At 50.6% G+C, this 23,353-nt stretch overlaps 1 protein-coding gene across 1 annotated transcript in view; it reads right to left on the bottom strand.

The window, feature by feature from the left end:
* LOC132499910 (uncharacterized) overlaps positions 1–18,317 on the bottom strand; it is a 43,338-nt gene extending 25,021 nt beyond the window's left edge. Inside the window, exons 1-4 of the mRNA XM_060114574.1 lie at positions 18,275–18,317; positions 14,989–15,089; positions 13,077–13,367; positions 12,179–12,567 (exon numbers count right to left, since the gene is read on the bottom strand). Of these exons, the coding sequence (XP_059970557.1) occupies positions 12,179–12,567; positions 13,077–13,367; positions 14,989–15,089; positions 18,275–18,317 (824 nt within the window). The remainder of the gene's footprint in view (positions 1–12,178; positions 12,568–13,076; positions 13,368–14,988; positions 15,090–18,274) is intronic.
* Positions 18,318–23,353: the final 5,036 nt, after the last annotated feature.

The following is a 23,353-nucleotide window of genomic DNA, read 5'->3' as shown; positions in this document are numbered from 1 at the left end:
GGGCATCTCGTTGATTAAGTCACACAGTGGGTGGCGCTGTGGGCAGAGCTCAAGACAGCACCGCTGGTCCTGCAGCTGAAAGGCAAGCGCGCTCTAAAAAAGCGGGAAGGCAAAGGGAGGAGGGTGATCGAAAGCCGACTTGCACCCCTCCCCACCCCCATTCACCCCCCTTCGGGTCCTGAACCTACACACTTGTGTTTCCAATCCAGGAAACGGGGCCGAGGGCATAGAACACAGCGGCCGCCTGTCTCTTGAACTTGTCTGAATAACAGGGCCATTTCAGAGGAAGAACAACGGCCTTCAGAGCCTCTGCAATTTCCAGAAAGCCTTCAGTTAATAATACATTCTTTCCAACAGGCTTGCTTTAGGGCGGAAAGTTATTTTCCCAAATCTTAACAACCCGGTCACAAGCCACTGAGGCCCCAGGTCAACAGATCCCGGCCAAACCCCTCCAGACAGTTGACACTCGTGACCCCGCAGGCCTTCTCCTGCCACCTCTGCCTAACAAGTTCCCTAAACCACAGCACACCAGCCAGCGCGCACGTCCACCACGATCCCAGGAGCCAGAAAGATGCGTGTCGCGGGGTGCGGGGGGGGGGCGGGTGCCGCCGCCGAGGGCTCTGTCGCAGCGCATCCGAGGGCTCCCGGGCCAGCAAGGGGCGGCCACCTCTGCAGCTCTCCGCGGGCCTGCATAGTGCGCGCTTTGTGTGAGCGCCGAGGAGGCACAGCGCTGCTCGTGCACCAACAGCTGTCACATTATTTGCACTCGCTGTAAACAGCCTTCACACTCCTCCCTTACCACACAGTTAAAGCCAGACTAACAATCCAGTTAGAGATCAAACCAACAACAGCAGCATTGTGTCTGCCTTCGCACCAAGCCCAGCAGCTGGCAGGTTTCTCCGGAACAAGAGACCCCCCTCCCCCCACCCCTCCAGGCTCCAGCCAAGGCTAGCCGAGGCAGCAATGCGTGTGTCGCTGCTGATTGTTAAAGCAAGAGAACACAGCCATTTCGCGCAGAGTCTGTGCGGTTCATCAGCTCTCCCAGAGTTTCCTCCTCCCAGGCCCCCTCCCCCATTTCCTCAGCTGGGAATAAAGGTTGTTCAGACTCCCAGGGTCGGTTTCTCTGCTCAGCAAAGTGTGGGTCGGCCTGCCCCGGCCAGGCCTGGGGTCCTGCAGCCCTCTCTACCGTGGTCCCAGAGGCTAGGCAGCTCGGCACTTTCTGCAGCCTAAAGCCTCGTGTGTTTCGGAAAACCGTCCAACTCCCTGAATCCTTCCTGGTCGCCCCACTGACCAAAATGTCTCCTTTTATGATTTTTGGTTAAGTCGAACATTTCCATAATCGTCATTATTAGCGCAAATTACATGCTTAATCGGTCCTTAAATAGATTTTAATTAAATAATCATACAAGGCTCATTTTATGACTTAAGAAAGGCATTAGTTTTCGTTATAAACTTTCCACCAGGATATAGAATAATGATAGCAGACAAATACTTATTCTTTGAAAAGCACCAATAACCGATGGGCAGAGTGTTGGGAAAGCAGACCCTGCTTCACACCTTCTGGAATCCAAGTGGAGACTAGACAGACCACATCTGCACAACTTTCCTCCGGAGAAGGGAGAGGGGATTTCTTCCTCCAAAGCATTACTTTTGTCTTCTCTTTGGGGCCAGGAGAAAGGAACCCCAAATGTTCCTTTTCCTTGCCCATCTGAAGAGATTTCTCCAGCTTAGAAGTCTCTTCTAGAGACCACTCCTCGCCACCCCCATCTGTTTTCCACCCCTCAGTCTGCTGAGAGCCGTGGTGGGAAGCAGGCAGGCTGTGCTTGTTAAATGCTGTGTAAAATGCTGTTAATAAAATAATAAATACAAAGGATGGAGGCTGCTGGTTCCATGGGTGTTTTGACTGGAAATGCCTTGGCAATTGTCATGTGTTTATGGGAGGGCAGACAACTCTAGGATTTACATAGTTTGGACATCTCTGTACTTCATTTATTCTTTCCTAATTGACGTAGGCCTAGAGCTATTTCAAGTTTGCATTTGTACACAACTGTTAAATGCCTAAGAGTTTCTCCAATTAAACCAAGTTTTAAATCAGACCCAAGGCTGGAACGTACTCTCGGCCTCGCCCCACTCCACCCCTCTGCCTCTGTGGCTGGAGAAAACAAACAGACACTCAACAACGATCCCCTGTCCTTGCTCTCCCCACCTTCACCACCCCCACCCCCGGTGGGGGCACCTAGGGCAAAGGTTAAGGTGTCTTCAGATTACAGGCAAGGTCCTGGCTACACACACTGGAAAGCACTGCAGTTGGGCGCATCCTGGGCATACTCGAACCTCTAAAATAGTGAGCTAAGATGGGGGGAAAACTGCTGGCCTGGTAAAACCCACTGTTCACAAAACAATGTCAGCAAAGGCTGAAAGGCATTCTTTAGAGAGGTACCAGGGACTCATGCCTACTGAAGCTCTTTCAGCACAAAGGCTTTTAGGGGAAGAAGGGAAAAGGGGGGTGGGGGGGAGGAGAGAAAGGGAGGGCTCCTGTTTCAGAGCAGGCATCCCCAGAGAGTCAAGAACCAAGTGTAGCTTCAATCAAACGCTGACTTCCCCTCTGGGAGTCTAGTAGGAAACCTGATCACAGTAGCTTACTACCGGCCTGGATCCATTCAGGTCTGGTTTTCTTCTCATGCTAGTAATTTTTTAAAATACATATCGATAGAAAAGAAGCAATCCCTGACAGACTTTTATTGAAAACCACACTGAGACCTCATAACATCCAGACTTAATCCCTATCAGACAAACCACAGCACCTCTGGCCTCTGCAGCGGGCCAGACCCTTTCACCTCTTCCCACCAGGTCTCTCCCCTCCAGCCGCTGCTGTTCCCTCTCCCCGAAAGAATGATGGGAGGACTTGCCAAAGAGCACCTAGATACCGGTTCTGGAATCAATTCCTAATTCCTAATAAATGACCCCACTTAGGGGGAGAAAAAAAAATCCCAGCATTTTCATATGGATTCCTTTAAAGCCCAGAATGCAAAGAACTGTAACAAAGGGAAAGAGGAACCCACGGAGGCAGACCTGGAGGAATAGCCTCAGGAATACCCTTGGAGGGGAGCTTAACCCGCAGGTTGGCCCCCAGACACTGGCCTACGCAGGTCTTGGGGGGGGGGGCTCGGGCATCTCAGGGGCAGCAGGGAACGGAGAAGCAACCTATAGGAATCTGACCAGTCATTCAAAGCAATTACTAATCCTCCGGGCCTACTATGTGCCAAGTATTCTTTGATCCTAAAGGTGGAAAATTATTCCCAGTCTTACAAATGAAGAAACTTACTGAGGCTCAGAGGCCATAAATAACCTGCCCCCAAGGTCACACAGCTAGTAAAAATGGGCCACGGTCAAACTCAGTCCTGGAGTTGCGGAGAGGAGCCAATTATTGGTCAAATTGTGCCATCCAGAATCCCCAAGAAGTTCGGAAGGCTTCCTTAGCCCTTGTACTCCAATACAGAGTAAAAGGATAGCACTTAACACCTATGAAATTCGGTCCACAAGGAGCCCGCACCCTAGTTTCTTCTACACCCAGAAATCTCTTGGTCCATGTGAAGTCTTTCGAAATTTCTGCCAACATCCTACCCATCTCCCTACACTGGAACACCCTGGTGTGAGGCCAGGGGTTCCCAACAAGGCTCCACTTTCCCCTCCTCCAGGAGCCCAGAACAGGCAGTGGGAGGTGGGTGCTACTCTTAGGGCTCTATAAAAAGTGCTGACACCTGGAACTAGAAGAAGGCTTGCCACACTAGTTTTGCCACATAAAGCAATAAATCAAATTATCTAGACAGAGCAAAAGCCCTTTGGAAAGACTGCCTACATCTACCTTTCCTAGGACTTTAATGAAAAACCCAGAGACCAAAGTGGGCTGGGGAGGCAACTGAGGGGGAAGCGGCTTGCAAGATGCTGGACCCTCCTGGACTCCTGGGGGTCCCCACAAAAAGCCAAGTCCCGAGACAAGCCGGAGGTTGGGGTTCTCTCTCCTCTCCCCAACTTCTCATCCCAGCAGCGCAGGGTCAGCGCTCCACATGCCCTCCCCACCCCATCCTCAATTTCCTGCTCTGCCCCGGCCTTTCAGAAGCTCCGGGAACCATCCGCACCCGATGCCACAGACGCCACAGGCTCCACGACCGAGGGCCGTCTCCAGCTCAGCTCGGTGGGAAGGGGAACGGGCAGGAGCGCCGGACACTCAGCCGTCCCTGCGGCTTCCCGGCCCCGGGCGGGTGGCTCCTCCAGTGGCCGAGGCTCCGGATGTGTGAAATGGCTCCAGGAGCGCCCGGGGCAGGCCAGGGCCTCCGCAGCGGGAGGGACCGAGGCGATGGCGGAGCCGGGTCCTCACCCCTCTAGTCAGCCAAACACGCCCCGGCGGCCCGGCAGCCCCTGGCTCGCAGCCAGTGGCTTTCTCTCTTTTTTAAACTTTCCGGCCTTGGCGATCAACGCCGATTGGGACAGGATTTCCAGCCCCCGCCTTCCCGCCTCCACACCCTCCGTGCAGGCCCTTCCAACCTCCAGGGAGGTGACCCCCGTCCCCGGGCACCGTGAGTCCCTGGCCCCGGCAGACCCTCCCCCGCCCCCGCCACTTGGGCCACCTGGAGCGAGCCGCTTCCCAAAACGATCAGCGTCCGGCCGAGTCTGGGGCTGCTGCTGCGTCCAGGGAGGAACTCCCGCAGCCTCCAAAGGTCCAGGCCTGCCCTCAGCGGCATGCAGAACCGCCCCCTACTCTCGCTCTCTTCGAAAGACCAGACGCGGGCGGGGGAAGTTTAAGGCCTGTCTTTAATAAAAATTTAACTCTTCAGATGCAAGAATTTGGGTGCCCTTGGCACGGTTATGAGCGCTCAGGTAGAACAATAGAAATGGGGGGTGCCGGAAATGGTGCAGGAAGACCCCTATAACCCTATAAACCTCTCCTCCCCCCTCGCAGTTACTATTAGCATTAAAAGATCCCAGTGCCTTCAATGCAATAGTGCCTGTTTATAACTTTTCCCTGCTGGATCCCCACACCCTAAACAAGCCCCCTCCCTCACGTTTTGAAATCACCAGGGCAAAGATCGCTCCCAAATCTGTGACCTCCCGGAGCTCTTGGGCCTCTCACCTGCTCTGCCCCTGGCACCCTGACCTGACTCACCCTCTTCCCCCTAGTAGTTCCTCTTGTTTGCACCTAGACAAGAAATTTAGTTTCATTTAGCTTCCGGTCTTTAATTTTAGCAGGTCTCCTTTTTGCATGCAAATCAATATGGCAATTACCATCTAAAAGCTCGCCCAGCCCCGGGTCAATGTAAATTGATCATTGTCCGCCTTCCACAAAATAACACCGGGAGTCTGTGATGCATAATGAGATTATACTGGAAACTGTCTTTTAGATCAAATTCTATTTTATGCTGTCAGGATCTTCTCCTAGCGGACTTCCCCGCTAGTCTAATCACGGGGCGCCGGAGCCCATGGGTGCTGAGGGGCGATGGCTGGCCGGGGAGACATGGTTCTAAGAAATAACAAAGTGCGGGGACGCCCCCCCCCCCCCCATTTCCAACACCCTCGACTAGGGGCCGGCGGAAATGAGCCTGCGCTGGGAAAGGGGGCCTTCTACAGAAACGTTGCTGGGGGGAAAAGTTCGTTGGTTAATTCCCATCCAACAGAAAGTCAGCTATCCCTTCCGGAGGAACACATGGGGGGCAACCAGCGGAAGCCGTCGGGCCGGGCTGGAGGTTGGGAGACGTCCACGGCCAAGTGCTCGGGGCACAGGCGGCTTGGCTGCCACGGGGGTGGCCTGAGAAGACCTTCCACTCCTGCCCCGGCTGCTTCTCAAGCCAGCGCCACCATCTAGGCCCCGGCAGCGCAGCCAGCCTTGCAAACAGACGGAATCCTGCTGGCCGTACACTCGGGCGAGGCAGCCCGGTTGGGCCGGGCCCCCTGACTGGGCGAGGCCCCTCCAGGCCCGAACCGTGTGAGCCGAGGGCTGGAGGCCTCCAGCCAGGAGAAGGCTCCCGGGGCACGGGTGTGACCCAGCTTAACAAAGGGCCTTCAGAGCTCCTCGGGCTGGCGGGGGAGCGGTGGGGCCAGCGGGGAGAGAAGCGGTACGGCGGCCCAAGTGAGGCCCCCCGCCCCGCCGGGCTGGGTCTGCCGGGCCCGCCACCCTCGAGGAAACCACCGAGGTGGCATTGCCGGGGCCGCTGGGCACTCCCGAGGACCGTCCTGGGGTTCGGGCGGCTCGGAGGCCGGCGAGCCTCCTGCCCAGCCCCGCGGGCCCGGCTGTCGTGCCCGACCCAGCGCGGGCTCCACCAGAGTGCGGTCTTCCCCATAAAAGCTGGAATTCCCGGCTGGGCTCAGACAAAGAGGGACCGCGGCAAATCGACGCCGCGGGCAAACCAAACCCAAGCCGAGTTTACGCGCGCGTCTGGGGTCACATAGGCGCCTGCTAATCCTCCCTACGCTGGCCGTCCCCGCACGGTCTCCTCAAGGGGGAAAAAAAGGGAAAGAAAGCATACCTCCCCTTGATTCCGCCCAGAGGCCGAGCTTCGCACTTCTTTCAGTTCAGTCTCTCTCAGTTCACTAGGCTCTGCGCCACCTTAGCAAACAGGGCTTAGAGGAGCGCAACATCCCTTGCTTCCGACCCAGAATGCAAAGCTATCCCTCTTTTTCCTCCACCATCCATCCTCTCAGGGTCCAGAACTCAAAAATCTTTCAGAAATCCTCCTACCTGCTCAAGACATACTCTCTTCCCCACTCTAGATGGGAAGAAACTATAACCAGAAGCAATCTTAGTAACCAAGGGCCATCCACCCTTAGCTAGGCACCGTCGCCCTCAGTTTCCCTCTAGCCGAAGACACAGTATTTCCCAGTGAATGAGTGTGCGAATGTGGTTGTGTGGCCCACACTTCCGCGCCCTGCTCTGTCTCACCGGGCAGGAAACTCTTCATCAGGCATGGAGGGGTTTTTGTCATTCAGCCTGTGTATCTAAGCATGGATGTATGCATGTGAATGCTTTTTGTGTTTCCAAGTGACCCTCTTCACACCTTTAAATGGGCTTTTGTCTCTCGAACGAACTTACAGAAATTCTGCTCCAGTTTCCAGCTCAACAAAGTCTAGAATCTCGCTCTAGGTCTAGGTATTTGCATACCCATGTTTACATTCCTCGCGGCCAGTTCTTTCTCTCTTCTGTATCTCTTGTTCCATGTGGGCACCAGAGCCCAAGTGTCTTGATTTGTCTCAGCACATGTCATTCAGGCGCACATCTTAATCTGTGCATTCCTGTCTAACACGTACACCTCCCCACGACTTACATTCTTGCTTTGCCTATAATGGGGCTCGTTCCCAGACCAATATGGGTTTGCAGTTTAATGTAACTAGAGGATCCCCTAAGACTACAAACCCTAAAAGGAAGAGGAGGGGGAATGAGAGAGGAGTGTGACTAATGATTCATTTCTCTATAGGGTAACCCACCCACCAATTTCTACCTCAGGGAAAGAACGAGACCAATGCCTGCAGAGTTGTATTAAATTTTTAGACCCATTCAATGTTGACCCCATGGATGTGTATACAAATGATCGATCTTGTACACATCGCTGTCCAACTCCTGTTTGGAGGCTGCCTCTCTGCACATCTTATTTGAACTCTCCACAAGTTCATGGTTAAAAGTGTTTTTATTTACATCGACAACTCAAGGACCCCTTTGCTCTCTCCGACGCATACCTGTACGCACTGGCCAGGCATTTCAGGCTTGGGTCTTTGGTAGGCAACACTCTCGGTCAGAGGCCCCACTGACTAAAGCTCTGAGCAGACCTTCACATACTGGGCCGCTGGGAACGGTAAGGTCTAACCTCTGCATCTCCCCAACTCAGTTCCTTAAGTGAGGGTGCCCACTGTGTGTGTTCACACCTTCCCCAGTGAGAAGTATCGGGTCAAATTAGATCACCTAGCAGCTGCGTTTGGTTCGTCGAAGAATCGAGCCCAATGTACCAGGATGTGAGACTGCATACACAGAAGAGAAAGGAAAACCCTAAGCCAGACTCCCGCCTCCTCTCCCCAGGGGGCTACTTTGCCTCCAGGAATTTCTACTACACTCCCCACCCCCACTCTCCCTATCGTCTTTAAAGGGTTAAGAGAAACCCTCGCAGCCTTCCCTCCACCCTGGTCGCTTGGGCCCGAAGGCTCGCTCGATCACGGGAGTCTGCCGCCGCCTCCGCGGCCCGTTCTTCAGCCGGGAGGGAGCCTGCATGCCTGTCTAGACCCATCTATCACAGGCACATCAACAACACCCGCGAGAGCGCGGAAACCCTACCCAGGTCCCCCTGCCCGCACGGTTCCCGGCGGACAGAACGCTGGAGCGTGACCGCGCCTGCAGGGTCGGGGTGGGACTCTACGGGCTCAGGCTGCCCCGAGCGCACAGCGGGTCCGCCCCGGCCCCGGCCCACAGCGCTCCCGCCGGCCCGGCTGCCGGGGCACAGTCACAGCTCTGCGCGCTGGGCAGCCCTATTTTTATCTTGTCTAATCCCAAACTGGCTGGGGAGCACAGGCGTCGTGCTTAGAGAACAAGAGATAGGCGAGGGAGGCGGGGAGGAGCAGCCAGGCAGCGACGCGAGCGGGAGCGAGTTAAAGACACAGTCGAGGCGACCGAGAACAGGAAGAAAGAGCGGGCTGCGCGGGCCTCGAGGCGCCGCACGCAACGCGCCGCCCGGCCAAGTTACACTCGCCTCCCGGTCGCCCCTCGCCGCCCATACCTCCCCACTTCCCAGAGGCGCTCTCCGCAGCGCGGGCCGCGGGGCCCCGGCCTGTGTGGGAGGCACAGGCCCGGCTGGCCCTGCAAAGGGCTGGAGAGAATCGCTAATGAGCTGTGCGGCCCATTGATCCGGAGAACACTTCCTAATTAACTCTCAGTCACCTACTGGTGACAGCACCTCAAAGGACAGCGCTGGGGCCGTCCGAGCCCCAACCCCGACCTGCCCGCGGAGCGCCTGGCGCCCGAACCCCGCGCGGGCCCCCCCCCCCCACTACCCCAGGCAATCCCGGTGAGTGGCGGCGTAAACCCGCACACTAAAGGCCAGCCTCGGGTTAAACCTGGACGGCATATTCATCATCTCCATCTCCCCCCTTCCTCCTCGCGGTGAAATCATGCCCAAAATAAACACGGGAACCAACACTGCAAAGCCCAGACCAGATAACAGGTCGGGGGTGGAGTGGGAAGGGTCGAGAGGCAAATGTATTTTCCAAGCGTCCACGTACAGGAGTCTCGGAGGCCGACAATTAAAATGCCTTCCACACAAGCAATTCTGTTGGCCAAACCGAATCCAACACCTCGTAAGGGTTGATTTCGGCCCGCGGTGTCCGTTTCCAGTGCCACAGGAAGTGTCAGATGGCTACAAATACCCAAGTCTGTCTGCGTTCACCACCCACCACCTTCTGGAGTGGGCCATTTCCTCCTCGTTTTTATTCCCAAGTCATTTTAAGGATTTTTCTCCAGAGACTACCCCTAGAATCAAATACCACTACCCCTCCTCTGGCCTTGTCTCAAAAAAGAAAAAAACAAACAAAAAAACCCAGCTAAAACCCTGAGGTGTCTACTCTAGACACAAGAGGCTGTACGAATACCTATTTGAAGCGCGCTGGTTTCTTTTTTTAAGGTTTGTTTTTAAATACACATAACCCTCCCCACTCCTTCGCTCTTCCATCCCCGCAACCCCCCAACCCTTTAGACGCCGGTGGCGCGCGCCCTCGCGCGCGGGCACTCACAGCCTCTAGCTGGAGATCGCGGACTTTCTGGAAAAGATTCATTAACTGCAAATTAAGCCTCGCCCCGGCTTCGGCCTACACGCGGCCAGGCTCAGCCATCTCAGGGACCCGGGGACGTGCCCACTCGAGAGTGCAGGCGGCGGGAAGCCCGCCGGGACCACGCGTGCCTCGAGCCGCCCTACTCCGCACACGGCGCCCCGGGGCTTGCTTGGTCAACAGCAGGAGCACGTCGCCGCCGCCCCGAGCCCCCTAGTTGGCGGAGGCTCTGCAGCGCAGCCGCCCGCCTGCTCCGAGCGCGGGCCCCGCGGCGCAGCGGCGCCTCGCCCTCCCCGCCTCGGCCGAGGATCGCGCCCGGGTGCGCAAGTTCCTCTTCGCCCTCAGCCTCTGCGCCGCACGCCCTCCGAGTGGGACCAACTTCCTCCGGCCGCAGACTCGCACACGCCCTACAGGGCTTTCCACCAGACTCCACGCTACCCAGAGGAGGACCCAGGTCTCGCCCCCCCGCCCGCCGCCGCCCCCGCCCCCGCACGATCTACCCCCACCCCTGGGGGTAGATCTTAAACTTAAAACCAACTTAAAACCAACCCCACGACGTCGCGGGGAAGGTGGGGGTGGACCAGGGTGGCACATTAAAATTTTTAAAGAACATTTACAAAACAAAGCGTCTGACCTGACTGGCTGGCTGGCGGGCGGGCCGAGTCGGAACCCCTCGCTCTGCTGGATTTCCTAGTATTTTTTAAAAAATCCATGTGATTCACGCTTTGGAGCAATCCAAAAAAAGCCAAAAAAACAAAAAACCGGGACTCCCCTCCCGAGTCGCGCGGCAGCGGCGGCAGGTCGAGCTCGGCTCGGCCCGGGGCGCCCGCCACACACACCCTCGCGCACGCACACGCCGTCGTTCCACGAGCAAGAACGAGCTGCCCCCGGAGAGGTGAGACGAGGCAGCGGCGGCTGGAGGTTTTTACAGTTCTTTCCCGAGTCGAAAAAGAAAGCAGACGGGAACCCGCCGCCCTCCCCTTCCTGCTAACGAGCTAACGCCGAGCCGAGCTTCCCAGCTTCCAGCCCAGCTCACCCCCCCGCCCCCCACGCCCGGCTCGCGGCACTCAGCGACGACCGCGCTCCCGCGCACACAGGCACACACTTCCTGCAAACTTCCAATCCGCGAACTCCCTGCTCTCCTCCCAGCCCCCAGGGGGGCGGCAGCCCACCCCCCCGCCGCGCCCCTCCCTCCCCGAAGCCCACGCCGGGCCGCTTAGGTTGCCTGCATTTTTAATAACTTACAGCTAGGAAATAAAAACGAAAGCGAGCAAAGCAGCCAAAGTGAAGCGCGAGGCACAAGCTTCGAGGGGTACGCCAGAGAGTCAGAGGAGCCACCCGCCGCTAGTCTGGGCCCCGAGGGAGGGGGCCGACTGCAGCCCGCCGCACGCACGCCCGCCAGCCCGCGCGGCCTCCGCGGGGAAAGGTGTTCCGGGCACTGACCTGAAATCCCCAGCCGGGGAGTAAGCAGGGAGCCTGCGATCCGGCGCTTTGAAGTTTTCCCCGGAGCAGAGTCGAGGCGGCGAGGAGGAGCGACGGGAGGTGGGGTGGGTGGGGAGAGGTGTGCGGGGTTGGAGGAAAGTGGGGTGGCGACGTTGGCGATGGGAGAAGGGGCCGGGCCGGGAAAGCGCGGCGAACAGCAAAGTTTGCCGTCCCCCGCTGCCCGCAACCCGCTCGCGGCGCCGCGCTCGCTCGCCTCCCTCGCCGTCTGCTGCCAGCCGGCTGCTGCCCTCGGGGTCGGCCACGCCGAGGGGTGGGCTCTGGGCCGGGTGGGGGCGGGGGCGGGCTCAAAGCCTCCGGGCAGGTGGCGACAGCCCCGCGCGATCCTCCCGGCTCCGGCGGCTGGGCCGGGCTCGGCCGGGCTCAGCAGCTCTCGCGTCGCCGCTGCTGCCGCCCGCGCTCAGGCAGGAGCCCCAGCGCCATGCTGACGATTAGCCGCGAGCGCCCGCTCAGGCTGGGTGTGTGAGTATGTGTGTGTGAGTGTGTTGGCCAAGTCTTCCCTGCGCGGCGACAGCGCGGCTTGGGCTCCCCGCCCGGCAGCTCGCGGGCTCCCCCTCTGCCGCCGCTGCCGCCTCGCTCCCGCTCTCGGTCGCGGTCTGGGCTCCGGCGCGTCTTCCCCGCTGCCGCCGAGCTCGGTCCGCGTTCAGCAAGGAGCGTAGCTCTGCCTCCCCTCGCCGCTGGGAGCCCAGGCTCCGTCTGCCGCCGCACGCCGCGATCCCAACGCGTCCCCCCTCCCTGGTTCCCTCCTCTTCCTCCTCCCCCTCCCTCCCAGCAGCCGCCTCCCCTCCCCCCGCAGGCGCAGCGCTCGGGCGACAGCCAGCCGCCCGCCCGCCGCCGCCTCCAGCTCTCGCAAGTCTGAGCTCCCCCAGCCTCCGCTCACCCTCCGCTCACCCTCCGTTGCAGCGCCTGGGCGGTGGGGTGTCGGAGGGGTGATTCCCCAAAAAGGTTTGCCCGAGTTTCCCCAGCCGTCATCGATTCCCGGCGCGTTTCGCCTATCTGGGTCCGAACCCCAGACCACTTGGGTGGCGTCCCCCTCGCCCCTTGTCCTCCCCTCCCCCGCTTGGACCGAGTTGGCTGCGCACACCCCGCCCGGGCGCGCGTCCTGGGCGAGCGAGAGACCGACTTGGGCGGCGGCGGCGGCGGCGCGGGCGGCCCGTTGATCCTGAGCCGAGGGGATGGGGGGCGGCGGGGGCGGCTCTCCCAGCCGCGCGCGGAGACTCCCCTCGCTACCCAGAAGGCCGGTGGAGGACCGCAATTACCGTAAAGCGCCTAGCACTCGGCTCAGCGAAAGCTGTCAAACCCCAGCGGCAGTCGCCGCTGCCTCCTCTCGCCACCAGCGCTGCGCTCTCCCGGTCGTGCGTCCCCTCCAAGACGAAGCAGAGCCTGGCGAGTGCGCGTCGGTGCCCATCCCCACCCTGGGTCCCCCCTTCCTCCCGGAGAAGCCCTTTACCATTTCGGTGTCAAGAGCTAGCTGAAAACACTACTGTGGGCAACGGTGGCCGTTCCGCCAGAACTCCGCGCCCGAGTTCCCCGGACGTTTCGATTGTGTGGGAATTGTTTGGAGAGGCGGGGGATGGAGGAGGCAGCCCGTGGGGCACAAGGAGGCGGGAGTGGGGGCGGTAGGGGAGTGGAGATCCACCAGAATTTCTCCCCGTTCTCGGGCATTTCACAGTCTGCATCTCAGATGATTAGAGGGTCTGTCCTGGCCCCTCACCCCTGCCTTGGGAGATTATCTCCCGCGTTTTATTTTCCTTGGCAGGGAGCAACTTTTGGCTTACACCGTTCGCTCCATAAATTTCCACTCGGTAACGTCGTGCTGATAGGAGCTCGGCGGCGGCGTACAGCCTGCGCCCGCAGCAGTTCAATTCAATTGACATGTGTTGAGCTTCTCCAGCGCACCCGGCGCGGCGCTGGGCGCGGGGGCGGGGGGCGGGGCAGGCAGGCGAGAGGGGGAAGCGGAGAGGCGAGGTTCCGGCCTCCCCAGAGCGCAGAGCTTCTAGGGCGAGCCGAGAAGCCCCAGTTCGTGAAGCGGGCGGGAAGGGGTGGGAGCGGGGGAGGGGTGTTCCGGCCTAACCGGGCCCGGACACCGCCGCAAAAGGTGACCCCACTCCGTTGCTGGATAGGCTCTTTTTATGCTGAACGTGTGCCGGAGTCCAGCTCCAGCGAGTCCAGGGATACCCGAGGGATGGATAGCGTCGGTGAAGGAAATAATTCTATTACACTTCTTAAAGTATCAGCATTGCATGTTTCTCTTATGTCTTTATTCTTCACAATCACAGGTTTATATATTGTAGTTGATTACATTACCAGGTACGTGGCCAAACAATCTTAGCACAATCAAACCGCAAAATGTTCTATAAAGATTTTTTTTAAAAAAATCCCCTAGTTTCTAGATGTCCTATTAAAATATTTCCCCAAGTTCCCATTAATCACAGGTTATTTCTTAGTAACCAAGCCAAGCAGTTATATGATTATTTCAATTGTAAAAGTTTGAGCTACTTGTTCCTATTTCTCTTCTTGCATGCGCAACCTATTACAATGGTTCCATGAAAATATTTACAATATACCCTGCATGCTCTTTCTCCTTGTTTCCTTCAACTGAGACAGCGTTTTCTCCCTACCCTAGCAACCAATTCTGCTCTAGTCATTTGCTTTTCTATAATTAATCTTCCTTTATAATAGAACCATAAATTTCCTGTGTCATCAGAAACTCCGGCCCATGGCCATAACTCCATACTAGAGGGTGTTTTTCATAAAAACATCCCCTTAGTTCCAGGCTCTTAATTCTTGACCTATTTCCCCGGGGCTTTAGTGGGTACTTCCCATTCTGTGGTAGTTTCAGGAGGGGGAGTCCTAGAGGAATTTTTCTTTCACGTGGAGCAACATCCCCCCAAAATTGCCCCTGTATGTAAATTTATTATCATAAAACATAACAACAGAGCTGTAGTCCACCTTCCTGGCACGGCGCTGCCTTGCAGTTTCGCCTTCCGTTGCTCATGACTTTGTCATGGTGCAATGGCTCCAGGATGGCTTCCGACATCTCCCCCTTTTTTATTTTTTAAAAGTGCAGTATGTAGCTCCACGGAAAGTTGTTTGATGCTTTTAATAATTATTCTGACGATGACTGGGAGTAAAAATATCAGAATTAGTACAACTACTGCAATGATTCCTCCATTGATGAGCATTGAGAATAAGGTTTTATGTGACACAAATGACTTAATACTTTCAAAAAAGTTCTGAGCAGGGCCTCCCTGGTGGCGCAAGTGGTTGAGAGTCCGCCTGCCGATGCAGGGGATACGGGTTCGTGCCCCGGTCTGGGAGGATCCCATATGCCGCGGAGCGGCTGGGCCCGTGAGCCATGGCCGCTGAGCCTGCGCGTCCGGAGCCTGCGCGTCCGGAGCCTGTGCTCCGCAACGGGGGAGGCCACAACAGTGAGAGGCCCGCATACCGCAAAAAAAAAAAAAAAAAAAAGTTCTGAGCAGACTGTGCCGGAGATAAATCTAAGTTTGTATTTCCTATGTCATGAATCTCTTGAGGTAATTTAGTAAGGTCTAAACTAACATCTGTTTGGTTCCAAACTCCCATAATCTGAGTCTGAATTTGTTCCCAAGAATATAATGATTCATTCACTTTTAGAGGAGTAACACAAATCCATCTATATTTTTTATGACACCTCAAAGCTAATCTTACTTTGAGCGCTGTTAATTCCTGCCCTATGTGTAAAATTGCTTCTTCTAAGGCATCCACCTTTGCTTCTAACTTTCTGTCTATAACTTCCTGAGTAGCCAGAGCTAAAGATACATTTTTTGAAAGCTCATTTACATGTTGAGCTGTATGTACTTGTTGAGCTAAGGAACTTACTGAAAGAGAAAATGATTCTATTACAGCTGTAAATGTAGATATTCCTAGAATCAAAGCTGCAACAACTCTCTTTGAATGTAATAAAACTTCAGTTTCATGCAAAACTTGTAAGCCATAATCATACCAGGCAGAGGATAATTTTACAGGCAACATAATGTATGGTGGTCGTTTATGAATCATTAAAACTCGTACATTCATAGAGGAATTTATACAACTTGTCAAAATACAATCATAGCAATGTGTCCAAAAAGTAGAACCAGAAGTATTATGATAAATATTTAGATCCACATATTTTGGGGCTACCAAGAATACATAAGGCGCTGACATACAACCCTGCATAAAATAAATGCCCATATTTTTAGGTCTATGAAGAATAACTGGCGATGGTGCAGCAACAGCTTTCCAAAGCTGGGTCTGTGCATAATACATATTATCTTGAGCCATAGTTAGGATAGGAGGCACCCATCCTCCAGTGTGCCATCTATTAACACGCATAGAAGCAGGAATGAATGAATTATTCCAATCATAACGTGCATGATGTTGTAAATAAGATCTATAATCCTTAGATGGATCAGGATTACTCCAATCATGCACATTTTTTGTGGTATCCTGTATGGGAATATCTATTCTTGAAGACTATATACAATAATTCCATGTAGGAAATCCTGTATTGGTATCTACAGCATCCCAGTTACTATCCAATTGGTCTTCCAGAGATTGTAATATAGATGATTGTACTCCTGTACGAATACCATAAGGAGGATTACAAGGAGGAAATTTTAAAGGATGAGAGGAAGGCTGATTATAAGTTGGATCTTCTCCGGGTGCTAGATAAATGAAAGACCAAAGAAGTCTCTTATTAGATTGACTCGAAGGAGAAGCAGTAAGCTGTCCTTTAAGAAAAACCGGTATACATCCATCCTTACGAGAGGCTACAGAAGTATTAATTGATGGAAATATAAAACATATAGGATGGGGCCTCCCTGGTGGCGCAAGTGGTTGAGAGTCCGCCTGCCGATGCAGGGGATACGGGTTCGTGCCCCGGTCTGGGAGGATCCCATATGCCGCAGAGCGGCTGGGCCCGTGAGCCATGGCCGCTGAGCCTGCGCATCCGGAGCCTGCGCGTCCGGAGCCTGTGCTCCGCAACGGGGGAGGCCACAACAGTGAGAGGCCCGCATACCGCAAAAAAAAAATAAAAAAAATAAAAATAAAAATAAAATAAATAAATAAAACATATAGGATGGAACCCTGATTTTCCATGAAAAATAAAATTATTATTTGTTTTAAATTTATTATACGGATAGGAGCTTAGGGCTCCTCCCATTAACCTGGGCATAGTAGTAGATACTGGTATATCCTCATTATCCCAGGCTACAGTTTGTAAAATCGGTGGATCAGGGAGATAAGTCCAATAAGAATTACCCAAAACATTTCCCCTAGTTACCTGGCAGGCCGATATAGCAAGCATAGCAACAAAAAGATTTCCAGGTGTTAAGGTAGCTCCCTGGTCTGTTACCACTTTCTCGGCGTCGTCAGCAAGTCATTTAATCTGACCCCAAGTTGGTGGATTCGAAGTTCTCATAGAGATGGCTTGTCTCTTGCGAGGTCTCGGGCGCGGACGCGGCAGACAAATAATTGGTCTCTCTCCGATGGTGAGGTTTTGTATCTGCTGCAGCAGCGGTTTCTATATGAGGAAATAGCTTAACCACATACTGTGAGTCTGAATATAAATTAAAAGTCTGGTTCTGCAGCTCAGCGAAAGCATGTATTATTGCAATTAATTCTGCTTTTTGAGCAGAAGTTTCCTGAGTTTGAATTACCTTTGGAACATTATTAATAAGTAAAGCAGCTTTTCCATTAGATGATCCATCTGTAAAAACTAAAGCTGCATCTTCTATTGGCTGATCAATGTAGAATTTAGGAAATATAACTGGAGTGTAGCAAAAAATTGTAATAGCGGATGTTTTGGCAAATGAAACAGAATTTGTCCAGTATAAGAACTAAGAGCTATTTGCCAGACTTCATCATTCTGTAATAAAATTTGTAGTTGATCTTTATTATAAGGGATAATTATATTAGTTACATCCTTTCCAAACAACTCCTTACTTCTTTTTCTTCCTTTAGCTATTAAAGTTGCTGTTAACATAGGATAGGAACTAACTATTTTCTTTGAAGTAGCTGGTAAATGGATCCATTCCAAAGGTCCTTCCTGCCAAAGTATACCTGTAGGTGTAACTGGAGTGGGCAAGATTAGCAAACACCATTCTTTTGTGGAATCTATTCTTTGTAAGAAGCAGTTGTTTAAAGCAGATTCAATAGACTGAAAAGCCTTTTCTGCTTCAGGAGTCATATTTCTAGATGAGGTTGGATCTGAATTTCCCTGTAATATGTTAAATAAAGGCTTCAATTCTGCTGTAGTTATTTTTAAATAAGGCCTAATCCAATTAATATCTCCCAATAGTTTTTGATAGTCATTTAATGTTCGTAAATTATCTTTCCGAAGTTGTAATGGTTGATGTGTCACAGTTTATGTATGTATTATTCTCCCTAAATAAGTCATAGGTGGTTTAGTTTGAATCTTTTCCGGAGCTATTTGGAGTCCATTTTTTTGCAATGCCTCTGTTAAATGCTGTAAGACTTATTGTAAATATCCTCTATGTGAATGGGCCAACAATATAACATCCATATAGTGTATCATATATACTTCCGGATTATTAATTCTTATTTCTGTTATAGCCTTATCCACAAATTTTTGACATAAGTTTGGACTATTTTTCATTCCCTGAGGTAATACTTTCCATTGATATCTTTGATAAGGTTGTTTAAAGTTAGTAGAGGGTACACTAAAAGCAAATCTTTTTCTATCTTGAGGGTCCAAAGGAATAGTAAAAAAGCAATCTTGTAAGTCTATAATAATTATATTATAATTTATTGGAACAGCAACAGGAGAGGGCAATCTAGGCTGTAAAGCTCCCATATCTTCCATAGTATTATTAATTGCCGTTAGATCTTGTAAGAGTCTCCATTTTCCTGATTTCTTCTTTATTACAAAAATTGGTGTATTCCATGGACTGTTAGAACTTTCAATATGTCCTGCTTCTAATTGCTGTTGTACCAATTGTCTTGCTGCTGACAATTTTTCCATAGTTAACGGCCATTGTTCTACCCATACAGGAAGATCTGATTTCCAAGAAATGGGGTCAGCAGCACGAGCAATGGCCATATTTATAAATTTGGATAACCCAAACCTTGCCTAAATTTATGTTGTTTAGTTAGTATGGGCAACATATCACCTTGTTGTTCCTTACCTAATCCGTTATTGGGATCATATCTCATATTTAACATTTGAGAAGTAACCTTTTCATCTGGGCTATATAATAGCATTCCCATTTGTGCCAATATATCTCTTCCCCAAAGGGTAAATGGCAAAGAAGGTATTACATAGGGACAAAATTACCTGATTGACCTTCCTCATTGGTCCAATGCAATATTTGTGAAATTTTTGCTACAGATGGAGCTTTCCCCAAACCTGTAAGCTCATTATGAGTACTTTTAGTTGCCAGGCTGGAGGCCAATCCTTACCAGCCACACAGGACACATCTGCTCCAGTATCCAATAATCCTATAATCTCTTTTCCATTAACCCTTAGTGCTTTTGTAGGTCTAGACTGGGTAATTTCCTCTACCCAAAAAGCCATATCACTAGATCCAAAACCTCCTTCATTTCTAGGTTTATCAATTACAGATGGTCCCATCTGATGATATGGGAGCAAAAGCAATTGAGCTATTCTTTGACCTTTAAATATTTGTTGCGTTTTTGTAGGGGGAGCCACCATAATTTGTAGTTCTCCTGTATAGTCAGAATCTATAACACCTGGCAAAACTGTTAACCCTGCAAGAGATGATGAACTTCTTCCCAATATGAGACCCAATACACCTTCTGGCAATGGCCCTTTGATTCCAGTAGGAATTTTTATTGGAGGAGCATCAGGAGTTAATATTGTTGAGGTGGTGGAACACAGGTCCAATCCTGCACTGTCTGGGGTTGCTCTGAAGAGTTCTGAGATGGAACAAAAGGAAGGAAGGGGTTCAGATGTTGGGATGTATTTATTTGTGTTGCCCCTATCATTTTTGGGGCCTGGGGCAGGGCCCCCTGGAAGTTTCCCAAATTCCCTGTGTCAGAATTAGGTGGTAAAAGTTGTCCATTCTTATGAAATTTAGATCTACATTCTTTTGCCCAATGATAACCCTTCTGACACCGTGGACATAAAGTCTTTGCAAGATTGACTTTTGAATTTATAGGTGAAGGAACCGATAGTGGAGGCATGTTAGGTGCTTCTTGTTGGTTATCTGCATTCTTATAAGGACATGCTCTACTAAAATGACCTGGCTTACCACAGGCATAACAATAATTTCCGGGAGTACCCCCAGCCATAATGACAGGAGCTCCTTTTTTCTTTATTATATTTTGTACATATTGTGGTTACATTTCCCCTTTTAATGCAGCTGCTATAGCAACACCCTGTATAAAGGCAGGTCCTACGTCTGCACATTGTTTAATAAAATCAGTTATATTTCCAGTTTTCCTAATAGGTCTCAATAATGCTTGACAGGTACTGTTTGCATTTTCAAATGCCAATTGCTTAACAAGCATATCAGCTACCTCTTGATTGGTAATTACTCTCTGTACTGCCTGTGTTAATCTTGACACAGTCTTCATATGCTTCATCAGCCCTTTGCTTAATTTCCCCCAAGGTAGTTGCTTTCCCAGCCACCAAAGGAAGAGATTTCCAGGCATTAACAGCACAACTAGTGACCTGCATCAAGACTTCCTTATCTAGGTACATTTGACTTTGTGCAGTATCATAATCTCCCTCACCTATTAACATATCCAACAAGATATCAGCTTTCCTTTGTCTTTTATTAATTGCAGTTTGTTTTCTAGCTAAGTCTTCATATTCTCTTCTCCACAACAGATATTGCCCACCTGAGAGACAGACTCGAGCCGACCCAATCATATGGTGTCATCCATCTGTTAGCAAGAGCATCTAGCAAAGTGAGTGTATAGGGAGCTAGTGGTCCATAATCAGCACATGCAGCCTTTAATTCTTTGAGAATCTTATAAGGCAGAGGTTCCCATGTCACCCCATCATCAAAGGCTCCTTCAAAACCTACAGGGAAACAAGCAGCAAATTCTGGATCATCAGAGACCTGCATTCTTCTGGAATGCGTCTTTGGCTTAATATTAAATGTATTTTTAATAATTTTGTTAGTTGGAGGAGGTGGCGGTGGTCTCAAAGGCATCTCTTGTTTATAATCTGGTAATGCAGGATAACTAATTTTTGGCAAAGGTGTTTTTGTCTCAGAATTAATAACAGGAAAATCCCAAGGATTTGGCTCTCTATGATAAGCAGCAGCAGCCTCCTCCAGGTCTTTTTGGTCCTGAGGTGACAACTCATCATCATCATCATCATCTATTTTACATTTTTCAAATGTAGCTGCCAATACTTTCTTAGGAGGTGGTTTTGGAGGTATTAAGGGAGTACTTTCATCTGGAGTTCCCATATAAGGTATTCTCTGTCTTTCTTGTACTGGATCTAAGGTATCTCTAATGAGATTCCATAGAGCAAAAGTATCTACAGGAACTTTTTCAGGCCCATGAAGTGAATAATATGTTTTTAATTGATCCCCTACCTTAGCCCATGTATCCAAATTAACTGTACCTTCCTCTGGGAACCATGGACATTGTTCTTGAATAAAGTTTAAAAAGTTAGCTAATTGACTAGTAGTTACCTTAATACCTCTTCCAGATAACATATGTTTAATAATATCAATAAATAATTTTCTCTCTTTAGATTCCTTATGACCCATAGTTAACTTACCTTTTATATTACTTATTAGATTATCCACCCTTCACTTACCTTTCCTATACTCTGCAAGGGGGTCGGCAGCACCCTAGGTGGAAGCCTAGCTATCCCGAACTCACTCTATTTACACTTACCCTTCAGGTCCCTGTTCGGGCGCCACTTGCTGGAGTCCAGCTCCAGCGAGTCCAGGGATACCCGAGGGATGGATAGCGTCGGTGAAGGAAATAATTCTATTACACTTCTTAAAGTATCAGCATTGCATATTTCTCTTTCTCATGTCTTTATTCTTCATTCTTCTTCTATTGTTTACAATCACAGGTTTATATATTGTAGTTGATTACATTACCAGGTACGTGGCCAAACAATCTTAGCACAATCAAACCGCAAAATGTTCTATAAAGATTTTTTTTTTAAATATCGCCTAGTTTATAGATGTCCTATTATTTCCCCAAGTTCCCATTAATCACATGTTATTTCTTAGTAACCAAGCCAAGCAGTTATATGATTATTTCAATTGTAAAAGTTTGAGCTACTTGTTCCTATTTCTCTTCTTGCATGGGCAACCTTTTACAATGGTTCCATGAAAATATTTACAATGTACCTGCATGGTCTTTCTCGTTGTTTCCTTCAACTGAGACAGTGTTTTCTCCCTATCCTGGCAACCAATTCTGCTCTAGTCATTTGCTTTTCTATAATTAATCTTCCTTTATAATAGAACCATAAATTTCCTATGTTATCAGGAACTCCGGCCCATGGCCATAACTCCATACTAGAGGGTGTTTTTCATAAAAACATCCCCTTAGTTCCAGGCTCTTAATTCTTTACCCATTTCCCCCGGGCTTTAGTGGGTACTTCCCATTCTGTGGTAGTTTCAGGAGGGGGAGTCCTAGAGGAATTTTTCTTTCACGTGGAGCAACATCCCCCCAAAATTTACCCTGTATGTAAATTTATTATCATAAAGCATAACAACAGAGCTGTAGTCCACCTTCCTGGCACGGCGCTGCCTTGCAGTTTCGCCTTCCGTTGCTCATGACTTTGTCATGGTGCAATGGCTCCAGGATGGCTTCTGACAGGGAAGTAGGACCGGCTAGCAAAAGCACTCGAGGAAAGAGAGAGGGGTCGCCCCAAGATTCTGTTGCTGTTTAGTGGTGTCCTTAGTGGACAGATGTTCCCCCTTTAACTCCCTGGCCTTGCCCCAAGTGGAATGCCTGGTCTGGTGACAGCTGTAACATTTGGAAACAAACAAGCTGAAGCCACATTAACAGGTGGCTGCGTCTCTTTCTTTCCCGAAGGATTTATCAGAATTGGCTTTAAGAATAATATTAGCATATACGTATATAATAAGCCCTTTCCTTCTCTCTTTAAATTGGCACCAGCTATTAACAGGTTTCTCTCTCTGTCTCATCTTCCTCCCTCCCTCCTTCCCTCCCTCCCTCTCCTAAGCTGACCAGATCATCAGTTTCCGGACTTAAGGGGGAAAAAAGGCCAAGGATGTGCTCTCTTTACAGCTGAACCAGGGCTGATTTTCCCAGTGTTGAACCATTCCCAGGTAGAGAGGCTCTTTGACACTAGGGTTCTCTGTGAGTGAACTTCTCACATTCAGCTTGCTTTTGGAATTGCCCATCACTAGGTCCAGGCCAGTTTTATCCTTGGATTTGTCCAGCAACCTAAACAGTATAATTGCACAAGGCCAAGGCAGTACTTTTAATCTAGGAAGAGTTCCCAACTCTCTGTTTAGCAGTTCCAAAATTAGGAGGTAGTGTAGCAAACAGTTTCAACAAGGCTCAGTAAGAATTCTTGACCCTAGAATGCGGGCTTTTTAAAAGCTGGAACAACCTAATTCATCTCTCTGAGTTTCACTTTCATAAAATTAGACCTCACCAAAGAGCAGGGGATTCTTAATATGTATCAAAGTGTATGTGGAATCTGGATGGGAATATTACATCTTTAATTTCACTAACCTCTAGCTGCAATTTAGTATTTAGCATGTCCTTTAAATCTAAATGCAGACAACAAACCACAGTAACATTAGGAGTACCTGTGACTATATCCCCAGCAGATTCCACAGACAATTTCCTAAGGCAGTTTTTATAGATATCTCAAAGTATCACTAGTCTGATGTTACAATCAAATCATCATTACCTTTTTTGTTTTATCTAATAGACTATATCTATTTTAGAATGGTTTTAGATATACAGAAAAATTAAGGGGATAATACAGAGTTCTTATATATCTCATTCCCAATTTCCTCTATTATTGACACCGTACACTAGTGTGGTACCTTTTTTACAATTAAGGAGCCAATATTAATACAATAATATTAACCAG

This window comes from Mesoplodon densirostris, chromosome 12 (genome assembly GCF_025265405.1).
Source record: "Mesoplodon densirostris isolate mMesDen1 chromosome 12, mMesDen1 primary haplotype, whole genome shotgun sequence".
Taxonomy (NCBI): Eukaryota; Metazoa; Chordata; class Mammalia; order Artiodactyla; family Ziphiidae; genus Mesoplodon; species Mesoplodon densirostris.
The sequence above is the reverse complement of the archived record's forward strand: the minus strand, read 5'-3'. Positions and strand labels throughout refer to the sequence as shown.